Source organism: Antrostomus carolinensis, unplaced genomic scaffold, assembly GCF_000700745.2.
Source record: "Antrostomus carolinensis isolate BGI_N321 unplaced genomic scaffold, ASM70074v2 scaffold99, whole genome shotgun sequence".
Taxonomy (NCBI): Eukaryota; Metazoa; Chordata; class Aves; order Caprimulgiformes; family Caprimulgidae; genus Antrostomus; species Antrostomus carolinensis.
In genome coordinates, this window is record NW_010337624.1 from 62,120 (window position 1) to 81,230 (window position 19,111).

At 40.7% G+C, this 19,111-nt stretch overlaps 1 protein-coding gene across 1 annotated transcript; it reads left to right on the plus strand.

The window, feature by feature from the left end:
* Positions 1–2,822: 2,822 nt before the first annotated feature.
* On the plus strand, positions 2,823–16,315 carry LOC104530579 (metabotropic glutamate receptor 3). Its single transcript, XM_010175219.2, has 2 exons — positions 2,823–3,421; positions 15,419–16,315. Exons 1-2 carry the CDS (start codon positions 2,924–2,926, stop codon positions 16,313–16,315), a joined length of 1,395 nt encoding a protein of 464 aa, XP_010173521.2. The 5' UTR covers positions 2,823–2,923.
* The last annotated feature ends 2,796 nt before the right edge of the window (positions 16,316–19,111 follow it).

The window sequence follows — 19,111 nt, forward strand, 5'->3', positions numbered from 1 at the left end:
ATTTGCAGAAACCAGAAGCTATGAAGGAGTCAGGGGGGTGAGAACAGCCTCCTTGATGGTCAGGGTACATCCACTGTAGCTCTAGGCATGTCCAGGTTAGGTTTTAGAAAACCTTATAGAGGATCCCATTACAAGTCTTTTCTTTGCAAAATTAGTTGTTCTTGGTAGTGTTGAAGGGCTGTGGAAAACAGACTGGTTCTAATATGACTTTATAAAAGACTCATATGGAAGACAGAAGGAGCAATAGAAAATAAAAGTTTATCATTAAGGTATCAGAGGAGCACTGGAAAATGTCAAAGTTTGATTCTTGGCTGTGCTGATGACCTTAGGTAAATCTTTCAAGATCAGACTTGGAAGAGACACCAGCTAGCTTCAAGTTTTTAGTGTCAGTGCCTCAGTGGGAACCAGGGGGTGTAGGGCATGGTCAAAAGCATGTTCTTCAATTCCTAAAGGGAAGCAGAGAACGTTTCAAAGTTTGATAGTGACTGTGAGGGCCGAGCAAATCAAAATCTGAATTTAGAGTCTTCTGAGAAACTCATTTCATCTTTCTGTGCCTCTTTTTCCCTAAGTGTAAAACAGGGAAAATAAATATTTTACCAGTGTTGTAAGGAGAGATGTATGAAGATACAGTGGTGACAGAAGCTACAGAAGTAAATAGAATGGATATTGCATTTAAAAAAATCCTGTTTCAATCCAAAAGCTGGATTAGTGTTGAGAACAACGGAAGTTGGTCCAACTGAATTATTAACCACACAACCATTTATGTGACAAATGTCACCTTTTTGCCTGCTAATTATTTGCAATGGGATTGTATCACCATTTTATGTGCCCCATATTCACTTGAATAATATTTGATAATTTGTAGTACTAAGTCTGACACAGAAAGTACTGCTGAATACAGTTACTTCATTACTCCTCCTAACATTACCAGATAATGCATTTTCTGAATCTGCTTAATAAACCACATGTGATCAACAAACTAGCTTACTTATAGATCACTGAGAGATGAAGCAGCTTGTTTTCCATTGACATATCACTTACTTCTGAATGGAAAATTCTGCTGAGACAGCCTGCAGCTCAGACTACACATGTTACTAGGATTGTAGAGAAAGACCTTTAACGGTGCATCTGACACATTACTGATTTATGAGAGAACAATGTTGGACTAAATATGAATAAAAAGCTATCCCTTCACATAATTTGGTACAGCAACATTGAAATTGTTCCAGGATAAACAACTGCCTTGCAACAAGCATGCTCATCCATCATTCAGTGTTAAATCTTAATTATTGCTTATTTAAATTTCTTTGTGTTAAGTGTTTCTAAATTACAAATAGCCCTGCAACTCTAATAATAATATACACCCTGTTAAGGAATAGATAACTACAGAAATAAATTATTAAAGCAATCCATTTAAACATTATCACAATTGATTTATCTGAGGATTTGAATATCAAGGCAGCCACTGTCATATTTGAAGAGATATTGACAAGGAGTCTATGGACAAATCATGCATCTGTGTTTTATAAATAGACTTTGTGTATGTGTATTTAGTTACAAAATTGTTACAACATTATCTTCACTCTAAGGCTTGATTTTTCTCCTTTTAAGGTCATTGTCAAACTGTCTTGGCCTTAGTGAGAGTAAAATCATATCTTAAGTATGTACATCACTGCTCTGTTCTCCCCTTAATCGGAGCTCTGAACTGTGATTAACATTAAAGAGAGCAAGTCCAGCCATAAGTAAACATCAAGTATGAGACTCCTCCTTATCTTGTCTCTTCTTTTTCTCTTTCATCTCTCTCTCTTTTTTTTTTTTTTTTTTTAACTTAATTTGCTTGCAAGGGAATCTTTTGTGCCTTAAGGAGGGATAGTTTTTGTGATTAAGGTATTTGATGGAGAGGCAGGTTCAGTTTCCAGGCCTTCCACATAATAACTAACCTTTGTAGGTCACATAGTAAAATGTCTTGCAGAACTGCAGTGTTAATAACCAAACGGACCATGGACTATTCTCTGTTGGTGATTGCAACAGAGTAAAATGACCAAAACACTGTGACCACATGAAAACTGTTTATTGGGCATGATCTCTGGTCTCCTGCTTGCCCATGAACCATGGCTAACTACTCTTTAGAAGACTACTAGCTGACCTGAGTCAAAATTGTCCCAGGGAACATATTGACAGCTAAATGGTATGACACGGACTTGATTGCTTTTCTGTTACAGACACAGCGTTCAGTTTCCACCTGGTCAAACAGGGCTTCTCCTGTGTTTCAAACATTTTTCACAGCCCAAAAATAGTGGCAAAGCCCCAAGAGGTTTCTCCCATCCTCTCATTGCCTGCACCAGGTGAGCAGGCTAGTAAAGGGAAGTAGGGCAGGCGGACTTCAGCAAGAGACTTTGGATATGAAGGCCAAATGCTGAGTTCAGCAAAAATTAGCAGCGAGGAGATAATACTGTGACAGTGCTCTAGCTGAAGGAATAATAAGTAGAGTGCAATTAGCAAAAAAAAAAAAAAAAAATATTAAGAGAAGGCTAGAAGCAGCTGGAAACACAGTGAATGAGAACACATAAGACTTTGAGTCCAGAAGAGAGAGAGAAGATGGAATGAGAGAGGATGGTACCCAAAAAATGTTAGAAGTGGTCCTTACACAATGTAAAACATTGTTGAGAAGTGGTCAACATCAGATATATCATCCATGTCTCTGGTCTTTGTGCATAGCTTTCATAGTAAGTGCTTAGCCTGTAATGAAACAAATAGATCCGAGGACTGGCTTGCATCTCCTTTTGCCTTTTCTAATTCCTTCCTTCTCTCTTTTAGAGGTCCAGTGGAAAAAACTGTTGGCTTGTTGTTCACCTGCTTGTGGGACAGCACTTCAAATTTGGTAATGGATCAGAAGGACTGAAGAGCACTTTTGCTCCCACCAATGTTTCTTAGAGCTGCTAAAACAGGACCAATGAAGATGTTCACCAGACTCCAAGTCCTTGCTCTAGCTTTATTTTCCAAAGGAGTCTTCCTTTCCTTAAGTGACCACAACTTCGTAAGGAAGGAAATTAAGATAGAAGGAGACCTGGTCTTAGGTGGCTTATTCCCAATCAATGAAAAAGGCACTGGGATAGAAGAATGTGGGAGAATCAACGAAGACCGAGGCATTCAGCGCTTGGAGGCCATGTTATTTGCCATTGATGAAATCAACAGAGACAACTACTTGCTACCAGGAATTAAGCTTGGAGTTCACATCTTGGACACATGTTCAAGGGATACATATGCCTTAGAACAGTCTTTGGAGTTCGTCAGGGCATCTTTGACTAAAGTGGATGAAACAGAGTATATGTGCCCTGATGGTTCATATGCCATTCAAGAGAATTTACCATTACTTATTGCCGGAGTCATAGGCGGTTCCTACAGCAGCGTCTCCATACAGGTAAGTCACAGGGGCCCCATCAGGTGAGAATCATTCTTCTGCAATCCCTGTGAGAGAACCACTGCTTACATAAGTTTGTCCATAAATCAGGTCTTGGCTCAATCACTTTACCAGAAGGGTCAGTCTAGCATATAATTTTTACTGAATTTCTGTAGTTTGATTCACTCTTTAAACCATTTGTTGTAGTTTAAACCTCTGGCAGCTGTCCACTTCCTCTAATTGTGGTGTATCCTGATAGTATCTAAAATTTCCAGAAGTCGTAGTATTTATTTTGAACTTTGGATTTCATGAGACTTTTACAACTCTAAGTTCAGATCTTTGTTTTCACATCAATAATAAATTATACCACCTATATTTTTGAATATATATATGCCTGCCATACTGCATGTACATAGCATTTGCCATTTAAACAATAGAGATTTAAAATGAAAGAATAAATCCTTATTTTATTTCCAGGCTGAAATAAAGTAAGAATTGCATACTAGCCAGAAACTTAAATTACACCTGACTAAAAATTGCAAGTTTTAGTAACTAATTAAACACATAGAAGCAAATGAAAATTATTCTGCTGACTTCAGTGAGTGAGGTCTCAAATATCTCATGCAGGCAGTACAATTTCTGAATGGATTCTAAATTTGCTGTCTTTCTTTTTGTTTCCATATATAGTTCATACTAAGTCAGTTTTTGCCAGGAAATGTTGCCAGGCACAGTGCAGTGTAAGCACTGTCAGAAGTCCAGCGCAGAAGATAGATACCCTCAGTATATCTTGTTCCTTCCTTCTGGCACATTGCAACTGTAGCTTTTGGTTATACAATATTGGTTCAAAATAGAGTCTCAATAGGGTGTTGGAGAGTATTTAATGGCTTACAAAGGTGTAAAGTTGCAGATGGGTTAAATGCTCCACATATCCTTCCAACTACGATTCTACTTGCATGCTTGGTTTTAGTTGCAAGGGGTTAAGCATAATGTTGATTCTTTTTGGTCTTGGCTTCCAATTTTTTATAAATTCATGATAAAACCTTAAGTCCCTCGCAATTTTTTCCATTAAATGAACATGAAGAACATATATGCCTTCTTTTTTAATAGAATTTCTGTACTTCTCCTCACCAGAGTAAGTACTCCTATGACAGTGCAGCCTCAGATGTTCTGAAGTTCCCCACCACTGCTGGTGTGCACTATCCACAAGAAAAAATGCCCCCTAGCTTCACTGAAGATGCCAAATCTACATTATATCTCACTATTTTGGGTTAAATCAAATAAGCCAATCCGCAACACTCATAACCACAAGTGAGTGCTATCTTAAGCCCAGATTCAGGTAGGCTAAGACCCTGCATCTAGTATTTCCTAATGGTCAGCTGTAGGTCCCCAGAGGCATTAAGCCTTGACAGGGGTAGACGTGACTGAAACAGGCCACTGGGCTACTACAATCAACATTATTTTTCCAGACTGAGCACAGGCCCTAATTACTGCATCAGTGTCAAAGGAGAAAAATGTTATTCTATACTACAGACCATTCCAGCAGTGACTGAAAGCTCAGGGAGCTTCATTCACCTGTTTCATAAACAGGCCAAGAGTTCATTCAATGCTCATTTCAGGCACAATTACATTGGAGAACTGGCTCCTACTCTTGTCAAGGCATTAAATCCCATCAGCTTGGGAGCAAAGCCAGTTTCCATCAGACATGCATGAGCACAGAAGAAGCATTTCAACAAATTACATTTCATTCCCCTTTGTGTTCCAGTGTGTGGCTTCTCTGTGTATTCATAGTAGGGAATACATGGGCCAATGGTTATCCATACCAAGGAGAACAGTTTCTGAAGAGCAGAACCTCAGTAATGTCATATCAGGAGGGGTTTGCTCCCACTGTGGACCACCTAGCATGGCAGAGATGTATCCTTCACTAGAAAGGGTCCAATCACTTGGAGCACAAAGACCAAGTAAATCATTTTCCAGGGCTGGAAAAGATGCATTTGAAGAGAAGAAATGGTAACTACCAGACCCCAGGCAACACAAACTGTTAAGGAAATCATTATTCATTGTCTCCTCCAATCAAGCAAAGGGTACATCAAGTGAAACCAGCAAATGTCAGGTTGTCATGGATGCTAAAAACTAAATGACTTCAAGACTAGAAAAAAATCAGAAAATTCTGTATAGATACCACCTCTGTCCCAGCAGTTTCCAGAGCTGCAAGTATCTCAAGGCTGGTAAAATATTTTGAAATAGCATATTCTTGCCCTGTGCCACTGGTGGAGAGGTGGCAGTGGTTTTGCTGTACCTTTGGTCTAGTCACAGAATCACAGAATGTTAGGGATTGGAAGGGACCCTGAAAGATCATCCAGTCCAAACCCCCTGCCAGAGCAGGAACCTAAATGAGATCACACAGGAAGGCGTCCAGGCGGTTTTTTAATGTCTTCAGGGAAGGAGACTCCACATCCTCCCTGGGCAGCCTGTTCCAGTGCTCTGTCACCCTTACAGTAAAGAAGTTTCTTCTCAAGTTTAAGTGGAAGTTTAGTCATTTAGGGTCAGTCTGTTTCTCAGTCCACTCTAAATTCAAGTGTTTCCAAAGGACATGAAGTAGCCTAAAAGGCACATCCATAAAAGTAGTTACAGCTGGGGAAATGGTACAAATATTTCCTTCCCTCACAGAAACCGAGGCAGGCATGCCACGCTCCTAAAATGGCCCAGGGCTTCTTACACAACATCTGTCAATCTGTCCCTTTGAATTCAGTCTCTGGTGATCACTGACGTAAGACTAAATCCATATCTGAGGCAGCAAACTGGGTGCAGTTCACTTGAAATATACACAGTATATACAGATGCTTTGTATTCCAAAAGCTTGAGTTTGGAGCAGCTGTCAAACGGAAATTGGAAGTCCTTGTAAGAGACTTTCTCATTCAGTATATGTGAAAAATGGCAATATAGCTGAATGTGTATCTGTATGTCCCCTAATTTTCAAAACTTATGAGGTATAATGAAACAATAATTATATCTAATATTACTCTATTCTCTATACAGTTTTCCTATAGTTGCCAATAGTTGTTCAAACATGGTCTTCCTTACACAGTTCTTCAGAAACATAAAGATATAGGTTCACAAATCATTCAATCTGTCATAGAGCATTTTCCAGATAGAAAATAAGTATTCAGTTGATTATTTTCCCTTGACATAGATTGGGTTGGCCTTCCTTTAGTGTCTCTTTTCTAGCTTTCCTTTAGACTTCGCACTGTCTAGAAAAGATGTAATTAATCCATTCACTCTTTCTGCTCATCTTGTTAAGAGAGCCAATCATGACTTCTGTTTCAAAAGAAAATCCTTATCAAGAATAATAGACATTGCAGACTCAAGACTGAAGATGTAAGGACTTAAAAGTATCAAAACCATGCATTTTGGTGCCATGCCAGAAGAAGACACTACCAAATTTCAGAGATAGTCACCTGTACAGAGTAGCTCCAGTAGCAACTGGAATTGCACCACCGTTGAACCTCAAGCCACTTCAGCAGGCACAGGGGCAAGGCTGAGCACCGCCGTTCCCCATGCTTTCAAACAGCACTCAGGGTGCTGGGTGCTTCCAGACGTAGCCCTGTCAAGTCTTTCTCTTTTGCCCGAGAGCTGTACGCATCATAAAGTCCACAGTGCAGCTTCTTAGCCTTAAAATAAACCATGCTGAGCATTTCAGACAAGAAATTATTCCTGCCTTTTTTTTCCTCCTGTGAATTTGTCATTGTATTTCAATACCATTTCTTCTCCTCCTTCACTCTCTCTTTCCAGATTTTTGTCAGACAGCTGTCTACCAAATCACTTCATGATACTCCTGCTGTCAGATTTCTGCTTCTTTCATTATCCTTCCACTAAGGAAAAAAGAATTTGCTGGTAAATCAGCAATGAACACCTTCCCCACTGAGTCAGTATGCGCAGTAGGCATTTTTTGCAGAGACTAAAAACAACAAGAGAATGCAGAATGCTTAATTATTTTCTGGTCACACTAGGCTATTATCGTTAATGATGATCTGGGTAATTAGTTTTTAGATGTTGTGTTTAAATTAGCAGTCAGCCCAATCTGCACAGCATTTGATCCCTCAAAACCCAAGCCAGGATTCTCAGTCAATGGAAGAGCTCATGTAAAAAAAAGCTGTTTTCATGAAATAAAATTCTGACCTGAGCTGAATCAAGGATAAGAAGGTGAATTCTCCAAAGTTTGGAGGACTTTAATTTGGATTCATGGCTTTTAATTTGAGCCAGATTATCCACTCTCTCCTAGTTTACAAAATAAATTTCAAATGTGTTCAGTGACATTGGAAAAAGGGTAAGGAAAAAACATTGTTTGTTTGCACAGAGGAGCACCTGCATATCCAATACAAATGCCATGTTTAAAGTACTCAGGTCAGCTCTGTCAGGAATATGCACATGTACACAGGAATATAACTGTTAAAGTGCTGGATTTGTTCTCCTTTGTTTGTGAAAATTGGACTCATCTTCTGAAAATGGAGACTGTGTTCCATTCCCTGCAGTCAACTATCTTAGAAACATTAAGGCATTCCCTTAGGTGTGCTGGGCTTTGCATTTCCATGTCCACTATGTTCATGTTGATATAGGGCTTTAGCTGTGTATAAAGTTTCCTTTATACTACCAACCCACAAGACCTCCAGATCATGGTCATGAAAGTTATTCCCAAGTTAGAGCCTCATCCAGAAAAAATGGCAGAATAGAAACCAGCAGCCAGCTGTCTTCTCTTGAATTCCTTGCTCTGTCTCAAGTAAACTGTAGTAAAACCACTCGAGGAGATTTCAAGGTATATTACTGTTTTCACAAAAGCTAAGGCCTCTCTCCTAAGTGAGTGACCATCTGGCATGAAATTCAGAATATGTACTCATTTACTGGCAATCTTTTCCTGGCTGTTGTTTCTCCTCAGCCACACAAGTCTGCCAAAGGCTCGTGGAACCTGAAAGATAAACACTTCCATCTCTTTCTTCCAAGGATAAGGCATCTTCCAACTAATGTGTCTTAACAATAGCTTGTAACTTCCATAATCACTGAAAATCATGCAAAACCATTAGAAAAACTACATGTGAAAAAAATACCTATAACACATGGAGCTCTGTCCTCCTGTGCATGGACCCAACAGGTATACGGGCAAGAGATGTGCCAGGGACTGCAGAGTTTCACCAGGGACCACAGACCACATATGCCAATTGTGTTGTGCTTGTAGAGGAGCTTTGCATTCAACTGTGTAACAACAGTCTCTGGTGATTTTGTGCATGTGAAACTAAAATAGATTCTTATTAAAAGATCTGTTCCATGAGATGGGCCACCTACCACTAGCATTTAAGCTACATGTGCACTTGTTGACTTCCTGGTGCCTCCTTTAAACTCTTACCCTCTTTCATCTCTGTTCTCTCTCTCCCTCTGCTACCTCTCAGACAGGTTCTTGCTGTTTGTTCTTCTTTTTGCTTCTATTCCACATTCAGAAACTAAACAGCCACTAGGTTGACATTTTTAAAGTGCCCAAACAGCACTGGACATGTCTTTCTTAGAGATTTCAAAGAATTGTGCATACCTCCCTATGGTTGGTTTCTCTGAAAATCCTGAGGTAACTGAATCCTTTACAGTTGGGCTTTTTTTGTTTGTTTGTTTGAGATATATTTTTTTTGTTTTTTTCCCCCAGTGTGAGCATTTTCTCCTTTTGCCAAAGGGAGATGATACGATTTTACAGAGATGGTTAAGTAACCCATAGGATCACAGGTAAAAAGGAAAGAGAACTGCTGTGTTACAAGTGGGAAAGGATGTAACTCCAAGAGAAAGTGGCCAACAATTAGAACTAGTTAGGGACGTCTTGACATCACCTACACTCATTCTGTCCCTTCTGACTGGGACTTATGCATCAGTTAATGAGTCTGAAGTAATCATATTTATCAGTGATGGCTCTTTTAACTCCTGAAGCCATTCAATGCTTTTGGAACCACCAGCCTCAGTTTTAGTCCCTTTTCTCATCATGTGTAAATGTGGCATGAGACACTCACGGTCAGGTTTAGCAAGTCTCAGGGAAGGCTCACAGTCCTCCTGTGTGAAGCAAGGTCTTCTGCACAGATCTCTTCTCCGTGTGCTGACTTAGTGCTTAGCTTACTTCAACACTTAATGCTGTATGGAGACAGAGTGCATATGTGACAGCTCACTGTGTTATTCCCTGAAGGAAAAATTAAAACAGATTTCCAAACAATTCTTCTCTCAGAGTACCACATTTTTCTGCATATCCTTCTTGGTTTATTTTCTTATTACACCGGACATGCATATAAAAAGAAATTCCTGGGTCCTCCGCAGAAATTCTAGATGATATTCTGACACTACTCCCTATTTCTCATGTTCATTTCACAGATGCAATTATTTCACTATTCAAACACTGCTTCTCTGGATGTGACAGCTATTGAGTTCATTGCAAATATTTAGCTATTTTTCCAGCTTCATCGCCAAAATGTTCAGGAGAAAAGCAAGGCTAAAAATGATGCTGTCTTCTGCCCTCTCCCTGCTAACAAAAAAACACAGACATTTTTATTTATTTTGTCATTAATTGTTTTTTCCTGAGTTACCTTTTGGAAGGACTTTTGGTAAGGAACAACACTCACTAAACAGTAAACAGCCCTCTTAATACCAAAGAGAGAGAAAGCTGATGGAAATCACTGCTTCAGTCCTGCAATATGTCAGAAGATTACACAGGAGCACAAGCCAGGTTGGACCTCCTAAATAATTTCACTGTTTCTTGCTTAGTTCCTTGCAACTGACCTTTAATGATTAAAAGGACTAGGATGTCAACATTGCCAATTCATTCCTGGGGTCAGAGCTTGAAGTTCAGCTGAACCCAAATGGGTATTTTTCTGTTACAGGTGATGACATAGCCCCTGTGTAGAGACTGTATTCCATAGTGCTTATTATAGTATCCCAGACATAACACTTATGGTTTTAAAATGGGATATGGAGAGAGGATATTCCAGACTGATAGAGGTATTTCAAGTCTGGAACCAATAAGCTCCTCATTTCCCTTTAAAACCAAACAGTTTGGAGTGAAGTTTTTGGGGTTTTTTTGGTCTGAGCTGAGCAACTGCATTTGCACCACTGAGATCTCCTCCACCCAAATACTCCCAAACCATATAAGTATGTCAGAAGTGCCTGAGCCAAGTCACACTGGGTCACACTCTCCCCAAGGCAAGAGCCATGCCTTTGAGACTACTGAATCCCAAAAGGACAGGGAAAATTGTAGTGGAGCCCATCTCTTCAGTATTATTTATATTTATTGCCAGCGATGCAATCTGGAAGCACTATAGGCCCACAGTATGTTGGGCTGTATCTACAGAAACATAGCCAGTAAATAATTGGAAATTATTATTTCCATTTATTCTATTTATTTCTATTTATTCTGTTCTTATTGGGCCACATCTGGAATATTATGTCCAGCTTTGGGTCCCCCAATAAAAGAAAGATTTAATAAATACAGAGATGATTGTGGGGAGGAAAGTCTGGAGAATATACCCTACAAAAAGAGATGGAGGGAACTGGGTGAGTTTCACCTGGAGAGGAGAAGGTTTGGTGGGTACCTAATATCAGCTTTTCATTATGTACGGGTTGGTTCTCAAGAAGACAACGCAAGTCTCTTTAGCGAGATACATGAAAAAGGAGGGAAGAAAATGATTGTAAATTGAAAGAAAGGAGATTCTAATTTGACATAAAATATACAAGCGAGCAGCTGGGAGCACAGGGAGGGTGTACAGGCCAGTGTAGGCAGTTGACTAGAGACAGGTACCTCATTTATTCTTTACATTAGGTTTATGTCCACCATTTATCATACTCCTACACTCCAGCCCATTCAGAACAAATGTTTCTTTCCTGCCTTTCTAAAATGACACTTTCTACCAGAATTTGGTTAATATATCTTTAGATTTAAGGGAAAAAAAAGTTAAATAAGCAATTTTTAAAAATAATTAATTGGAGCAAATACTTTAGCTTCAGTTTGACCTGCAGCTGCACAAATAATAACAAAAAGCCTACACTGTAGGTTATCATAATTTAGGAACTAGACAGAACATACACTGGCACGTTTCTTCAAAGCAAGAGCTCGGTTCTTGTGCTATAGCAACGATTTAGACATTAGGAAATCCTTTGGACATGGCTTAGCTGCAGTGTTGCTGTGGGAAACTGAACAAGCAACTTACCCTCAGGAACAGAAAGACTTTGTCAGGAGACCAAAGGCAACAACTGAATCTCCATTAGGACAGACTGCAGTTCAGAGGCACAGAGATTTCTCCAGTTTCTCGGCACAGACAAACCTCCTTTACCTCAATCCCATTCTGCTCAGCAGCCTAATTTACTGTCTGTTCAAAGCATCCTCGGGAATTCTTGCCTGTCTCAAAGGAGCTCTGTGAAATTAAATTCATTAAGGTGTGTTAAATGCCATGAGATTCTCGCATGGTAAAATTTTAGAAGTGCAGAGAGCACCATCATTTAACAAAGGGCCTTCTCCATCCAACAAATGTGTGATAGACAGCTGTGTATTTTACTGAAGGAACCCTATCTGTTCCAACACTTTCGTTATGTTTATTTTTCCAGTGTTTCCTGTACTCCCCAGGCCTGTACACATTCAAACAACCCATATAACAGCCTCTGGGCTGACAAGAAGTGAAATTTTAACAAAAAACATCAGAATAAATCCTACTGCCAACAAAGAATGTCCTACAGTGGATAGGAAAAATGTTTGATGGGATTCAATAAATCTTTATATGAGTTTCTGAGACATATAGGTGTTACCTAACTGACCCCATATATCATCAAGACTCTTAAATGGTCAGAAATATACTTGGAAACCAGACTCATATGTTTGATGGCTGTACCTAATTCACTGCTTCTTGCAGAAAAGTATTAGGAAGCTCTTTTTAGTGTTATAAAACTAGATTGGCAATTTCCCACAAGTGTTTTTACTGTCCCTGATGCATAGAGAAGCAGAAGTGTCAGATGTGGCTCCAGCACCATGAGAGGAACATCAGACTCCTTTGGAACTGCCCTGGACACTCCATTTGCAGAATTTGCTGGTGCTTTCTGTCCCAACAGAGGGCCATGGCTCACATTGGACTTTCTGCTGTGCTCACATTGGGCAGCTCCTTACGAATCACTCGCTGTTCTACCAGCTGGGTGAAAGCCAGGTTTGCTTGGAAAGTGGACATTTTAGCACAGGAAAATGGCTACACTAACAAACCCAGCAGCGTGAGGGCAGATAAAGGTTTCCCATCATGCTGGAAGCTGACTATATCCACACACTTTGTTCACAGCAAGCTGTGCAAAGTGGTTGTTTTAGGTTGCAGATGCAGAACATCCAGCCTTATTTTCAAAGGTGCTAAGCATCTGCAAAACCCACTGCTTTTGACAGCAAAAAAAACCCAGGCTACTACTGCTAGTTAAGTGCCAACATATGGATTTCAGGCTCTAATTGCATGCACCCTGACTTGATTAAATTGCTGCCTGGAGCTTTGCCAAAATAGATTATTTCACTTAGCAAAAGCTGCATCTCCACTGCAATTTTGAAGCTGTAGCACACATCCCAAGGCAGCATGGAGCTGTGGTAGTCCAATCTCAGTGCACATAACTGGTTCACATTGCACTGTCCTCTACTACACTGAGCCTCACTAAGGCTCAGGGCTCCCTTGTGAAATGAGGGTGTGGTTCTGTTTCTCTGCATATGGATACTTTTGCTGCTTAGACTAAAATAAATAACAAAAACAGAAAAGCTGGTGTATTTGTTATGAGTATCTTCCTGTGAGCTGAAGGCTTCACTACATGCTGAATAGCACTGCTTTAGCTAGAAAATGGGCTTATTTCTTAGATAGTTTTTGGGGGGAAATGCAGAATGATATGTTTGCATATCCTTATTACAGTTTAGCTAGATTAAATTATTTTTTGATAGAATAAACTGAGACAAGAATAGCAATTCCAGCCCACATGGTTCTGCAAGAAATGTTGCAGAATAGCTACATCAAGGACATTCTTATTACCAAATCAAAGTGCTTTTTTTGATTGAGGACATGTGAACCTAACCATGTGGATATGTGGACAAGTAATCAAAAGTTACAAAGCCACAGAAGCTTAGCAATGCTCAGAGCATCCATTGCACCTTGGTAACAAAACAAGTTTCTCAGCCCACCCCATTGCTTTAAAGATTTTTGGTTAAATCACCACAATGGAAATTAAATCCCACATTTCCAGCATAAGGCAGCTTAATGCATGTTACCACCTAGCAGGGTGGTTAAGGATGCATCAGTTGTTTCTTGAGGGACAGTAAATTGTTCAGCCACTGCACTTTCCATCCACATGCTGATACCCACAGGCAAAACTGCAGGGCATTAGTCAGAGCTCCCTGTCAGGATACTCCTTCCAAGCACTGTAGAAGAGGCTTTATTTTGGTTTAAATGAAAATAAACCACTGTTAGTGGGTTATTTTATGAAGACATGCTTTAGCTCCCCTGATACAGGCACCTAGAGACCTGAGGTGCCAGGACATCCCTCTTCCTCATCCCTGGTGCCACAGAAGGAGAGGAAGACAAGGTTCTACTTAAGTTCCCTGTTTCAGATAGCTCAGAGGGCTGTGAAAGGCACTGTGCACATATGATTAGGCAGCAGAGTCTGGACCAGACAAGAGATTACACCAGTTTACAGCGGGAGATGAACTACACCAAAACACTGGACCAGTGTCTACACTAAAGAAAAAAAAAAAAAATCTAAATCTATAAAATTCCAAGATATATGGATTGCTGAAAAGCAATAGAATTCTTTTGGGTTTTTGATTACCAGACTGTCTATTTTGCTACTGACATCTGAGCCTCTAAAATTTGCCTTATTCCACAACAAGTTTTCAAAACAGTCCTTTGCCTTTGAATTCTTACAGATATAGTCTGTGCTTAGAGAAACATCTGGGGGAAATGTGGAAAATCAATTGATTGAGCAATTTTTAATAAGTTTCCCTTAGGAATCTCAAGTACACTATTGCTTTTCAGATGGTTTTGTCAGGCTATACTCCAAGATCAGCTTTAAATTTAATTTATTGGACACAACTTCCATACACTAAGAACAGAATTCCGAAGTCTTTCCTCTGTCATTTAAGAAGCAATCACAGGGAAAAAAAAAATGTCAAAACTTTTCTTCATTTCTTTACAGATATTATCAGGAGCTACACTTCTATGAGACTAAAAGAGTAGATTTGGGAATATTTAAGCAAGGGAGATAGCAACATATAAAAAAAACCCAAAAACCACAAAACCCAGGAGTTTGGACAACATAAATCACACAAGAACAGCAATTACAGTTTATTAGAAGTTTTTATTATTTACGAATAGCTGTAAGTCAACACGACATTGTACAGCACTTGAGAAATACAAACATGCAACAAATATGCCACCTCAGAAGGACTGCAGTCAGAACAGCTCAGAAAAAAGGCATTTAAAAGAGTGAAAATTAGGAGAGTTGGGGACTCAGAGCTTGGATAGATAAATGGGGTCAGAAATTTCAGTGAAAGGCCTGTACATGTATATGTGAGATCTGCATAAAAGAGAAATGTAGGTTTTATTAGTGCACTTGGTTATCAAATACAGGGAGTCTTGGAGAAGATGAATCACACTATAAGCAGCAAAGTCATGTAAACCCCCAGACCTTAGGAAGGAGCACAGCCTGAAGCTGAAGTTTATTATCTATTTGTGTTAAATTCTCTATTGGTTTAAACAGACTTCATTTGGCAGAAAGAAAAGGTCTATTCCAGTCCCAGTAGGACCCTGGGAGTTAACTGGGCAGCAGAGCAGCTATTCTGCCTATGCACAGTGCACTGTTCTCACAAGAGTGTGTTATCAACACCCTTAATCCGTGATTGTCAGGGTACCTCTTATTAAAAGACATTGTTTATGTCTTTCCCATTTCTCTTTAGTTTTATAAATACTGCCCTTTAAAAATCTGTGTTCTCCCCCTTCTCTCTAGGTGGCAAATTTGCTCAGACTCTTCCAGATCCCCCAGATAAGCTATGCTTCCACCAGTGCTAAACTGAGCGACAAATCACGCTACGACTATTTTGCGCGGACAGTGCCTCCTGACTTCTACCAAGCAAAAGCCATGGCTGAAATCTTACGGTACTTCAACTGGACTTACGTGTCAACAGTTGCTTCAGAAGGAGACTATGGGGAGACAGGGATCGAAGCCTTTGAGCAGGAAGCTCGCCTCCGCAACATCTGCATCGCCACCTCCGAGAAAGTGGGACGGTCCAATATCAGGAAGTCCTATGACGGCGTGATCAGAGAGCTGCTCCAGAAACCCAATGCCAGAGTGGTGGTTCTCTTCATGCGAGGAGATGACTCTCGGGAGCTCATTGCAGCCGCCAACCGCTTCAACGTTTCCTTTACCTGGATTGCCAGTGATGGATGGGGAGCACAAGAGAGCATTGTCAAGGGCAATGAGCACATAGCCTCTGGGGCAATAACCTTGGAACTTGCTTCCCATCCAGTTAAAGAGTTTGACAGGTATTTCCAAAGCCTCAGCCCTTACACTAACAGACGTAACCCCTGGTTCAAGGACTTCTGGGAGCAAAAATTCCAGTGTAATCTCCAGAACAGAAAACCACATAAAAAGGTTTGTGAGAAGCACTTCACCATCAACAGCTCCAACTATGAGCAAGAATCCAAGATCATGTTTGTTGTGAATGCTGTGTATGCAATGGCCCATGCCTTGCATAAAATGCAGCGGACTCTGTGTCCAAACACTACCAAACTCTGTGATGCCATGAAGCACCTGGATGGCAGGAAGCTGTACAAAGATTATCTCCTGAAAGTAAACTTTACAGGTAATAGCGTCTCTGTTGGTACATACAGAATGTCACTGTAATTAATGAAATATTCATTGGTCACGGTAAGAATCAAATGAATTTCCAGAAGCAGCTATTATCAAAGTTCACACCAGCGTAGTACCCAGGCAAGGCCGCTTCTGTCATAGGAAGAGAGAAGAGGAGGGACAGGGAGTGTGGTGAGAACCCTAAAAAAACCCAAGTTTGATGCTTCTCCTGTTTCCAGCACAAGAAGGAGGTGGAGGTGGCAACAGCTGGTCTAGGAAACGTTACCTACTTCCACACACCAACTTCTATTTCATTCACAGCCAGTTTGGCTTCAGCTGGGTATATCTGGATGCCAATGGTCATTTCACCACCTGCTACACAAGGCAGTCACTTATTATGCCTATGCCAAGACTTGGCCTTCTCTTCCTCATTTTTTTATGAATTTTCATATTAGTTGGACCCTGGTCAATGGTTAATGTCTTTGCAATACTAAAGCAATAATTCCTGCCATAGAACTAGATCAGTATAAAATATTTAAATATGTGGGACAGTGCTATTACCTATCTTGTAGATATTTAGGCTTGACGACAAAGTATAAAAAGCTAGATTAAATACATGCAGGAGGCTTGTGAAGAGAGAGTGGATGACCTGGCAATGAGATAAGCAAACTTAATGATGACTGGCTGCACAGCACATGACACCTCTGTTTTTGCCATAACATATGGCTGAGATTACGTTTATTATTAATATCACACCATAGCAAGGCTAAATACACCTACAGGGGAAACAAGTAAAGTGTAGAGCATCATGTCTTTTTGTTGTTACATGTCTAAATTTCTTCTGAAGCATCCAGGTTGAGCTTGCATTTCTATGTATTATTAAAGTGATATTCTCAGCTGACTGAGTTGATAGTAAGGAAACATCATGCTGTGCTTTTTATGAGAACCAGCTCCAAGAGGAATAAATACGTGTATGATACAACATGCTCAGTCCCGAGAGACCCTCAATAATGGTACGACGTTAATAACACTGGAAACTCTGTGAAACTGTCAGATTGGAGCTTGAACTTTTCCCTCCTTACAGCCACTCCTCCCCAAGCCTGTAGTGTCGCATGGGGTTGTTGTCACCCAAGTGTGACTTGACATTTGGCCTTGTTGAACCTCATACAATTGGCCTTGGCCCATTGATCCAGCCTTTCCAGATACCCTTTGAGGGTGCACTCAATCCCCTCATTCAGATCATTGATAAAAATATTAAAGAGAGCTGGCCCCAAAACTGAAACCTGGAGAAGACCACTTGTGATTGGTCACCAAGTGGATTTAACTCTGTTCACCACAACTCTCTGGGCTCGGCTGTGCAGACAGATTTTCACCCAGGAAAGAATGCATCTGTATAAGCCTTGAGCCGCCAACTTCTCTGGGAGAACACTGTGGGAGACAGTGTCAAAGGTCTTACATAAACCCGTGGGTTGCCACGGGGGGAAAAAAAATGGCCCTGAATATATTCTCCCAGCTTCCAGGAACAGGTAGGCAATGGTGCATTTCAAACACACCAGTCTGAGTGAATGATAGGGTGCATTTATACGACTGGTGTGGGACTGTGCAATTTTAGACATTTACCCTACACACTGGAATTGGTTTTGTTTAGTCTCTGATTACAGTTAATGAGAGGATCAGCATTTACAGGCTGCAGTTCAGCCCACTTGAGGTAGCCCATGTGAGATATGATTTGCCCCTACATCTCTTGCTATTGACTACAGATGGAGCATAGAGCAACTGAAATTTTTACTTGCCATTTAGCTGAAAGCCTGAAGTGAGACTCTCAGGCACAGCAATAACGGGATCCTCCCCGACCAGCTACCAGCAGGATTGGATTCGAGGACTGGCCAGGATTTGTGCACTGTCATGCTACCACTGCCACTGCCATGCTGTGTGATATTTTATTATCTCTGGGGTCCTACTTATTTCTCCTTTTTCATTAAATTGAAATAACCCCATAGAACTGCAGTGAGGCACGAAGACAGGGTGAGATTTCATTCCTTACTGTCTGTGAGATACATTGAGCATATAATTTTCTCATAAGTTAGTAAGATATATATGACAAATATTGTGATATCCTGAGTCTTTTCAGTAAGGGAGAAAAGAGATGCCTGTGCCTGATTCTCACCTCCAGCAGTAAGGTCTGAGAATGCAAAGCCCAACCCCTAGATAAACACATTCTCTCCATCTCAATGTTTGTTTGGCCTTTCAAAGAGATACAGGCTGGTTCATCTTCTTGATCTTCCCATCTTCTGTGTTCTCTCCTGAGGGCACAAGTGCAGCACTTGATGTTCTGAATCGTGATGCTCTTCTGCTGATAAAGAGATGTTGGTTCAAGAGGCTGTTAGCTTGTATTACCAGAACAGCTAAGAAGTGCTGAACAAAAGCAAAGGGCTCCCTGGGAGAAGGCACAGAATAAACTCAAATTCTCACCAGCACCCAGCCATTGCTTAGTGGAGGGCAGCATGTGGAGGGGACTCTTAAGAGGGATGTGAATGTAGGGATGAACTCCAACACAAGGCAGAGCTCCAGGTACCTGGAAGTCTCCCTCCCTCAGAGGGATGGAGGGACCAGTGCAGCAACCAGCTCTGCTAACTGGTTTAGCTCCTTTAAGACACCAGGATGACACAGAAAAACAGTGTCATCATTGCTCACAGCACTAATGCAAGCCTCACAACACTTGACATGTGCCAGGACAGTGGACATTAACATGGGTGTGGTGGTTTCACTCCTTTGGCTAGCTGCCAAACGCAGTCACTTTCCCACTCTCCCCGCTCCAGGGAGTAAGGGAGAGAACTGGAAGGGTAAAAG

Excerpts from the sequence above, each read along its gene's own strand:
- LOC104530579 (XM_010175219.2), top strand. The coding sequence starts at position 2,924 with ATGTTTCTTAGAGCTGCTAAAACAGGACCAATGAAGATGTTCACCAGA. Across the intron at positions 3,422-15,418 it reads ACAGCAGCGTCTCCATACAG|GTGGCAAATTTGCTCAGACT; the intron begins GTAAGTCACAGG and ends CCTTCTCTCTAG.